The 714-nt window shown below is 69.6% G+C and overlaps 1 protein-coding gene across 1 annotated transcript in view; it reads left to right on the top strand.

Moving 5' to 3' along the window:
• Nucleotides 1-488, top strand: part of VDBG_05908 (NADPH dehydrogenase) — a gene marked incomplete at both ends in the record, with an annotated part of 876 nt that extends 388 nt beyond the window's left edge. The window contains one exon of the mRNA XM_003003420.1: nucleotides 49-488. Coding sequence (XP_003003466.1) covers nucleotides 49-488 — 440 coding nt within the window. The remainder of the gene's footprint in view (nucleotides 1-48) is intronic.
• Nucleotides 489-714: the final 226 nt, after the last annotated feature.

Below are 714 nucleotides of genomic sequence, written 5' to 3'. Positions count from 1 at the left end.
CGGACGAGGTCGGGGCCCTCGTGCAGCGCTTTCGCCGACGCCGCCAAGCGGCGCCGTCGCCGCCGGCATCGACGTCATCGAGATCCACGCCGCCCACGGCTACCTCCTCACCGAGTTCCTCTCGCCCCTGTCCAACGCGCGGACGGACCGCTACGGCGGCTCGTTTGAGAACCGCACGCGCATCCTCGTCGAGATTCTCGGCGCCGTCCGCGCTGTCGTCCCCGACGGCCCTGCCCCTCTTTGTCCGCATCTCCGGCACCGAGTGGATGGAGCACGCCGGACGCCCGTCCTGGGACCTCGACGAGAGCATCCGCCTCGCCAAGCTGCTGCCGGGCCTCGGCGTCGACCTCCTCGACGTCTCCTCGGGCGGCAACAGCGCCGACCAGAAGATCGACATTCACCCCTACTACCAGGTGTCGCTGGCCGAGCGCATCCGCGCCGCGCTCGAGGAGACGGCAAGGCGCTGCTCGTCGGCGCCGTCGGCATGATCAGCAGCGCCGAGATGGCGGGCGCATCGTGCAGGACGACGACGCAGAAGAAGAACGGAGCGACCGAGAACGGGAGCGACCGGGGCCGCGCCAAGGCCACGGTCGAGGTCGACGAGAGCACGGCCAGTGACGCAGGCCGACGTCGTGCTCGTGCGCGCAGTTCCTCAGGAAGCCCAACTTTGTGCTCACATTGCCCGGAGCTCGACGTTGACGTCAAGTGGGGCGA

Source organism: Verticillium alfalfae, genomic scaffold (assembly GCF_000150825.1).
Source record: "Verticillium alfalfae VaMs.102 supercont1.7 genomic scaffold, whole genome shotgun sequence".
Classification (NCBI taxonomy): domain Eukaryota; kingdom Fungi; phylum Ascomycota; class Sordariomycetes; order Glomerellales; family Plectosphaerellaceae; genus Verticillium; species Verticillium alfalfae.
Note: the sequence above shows the minus strand (reverse complement) of the source record. Positions and strands in the feature narration are given on the sequence as shown.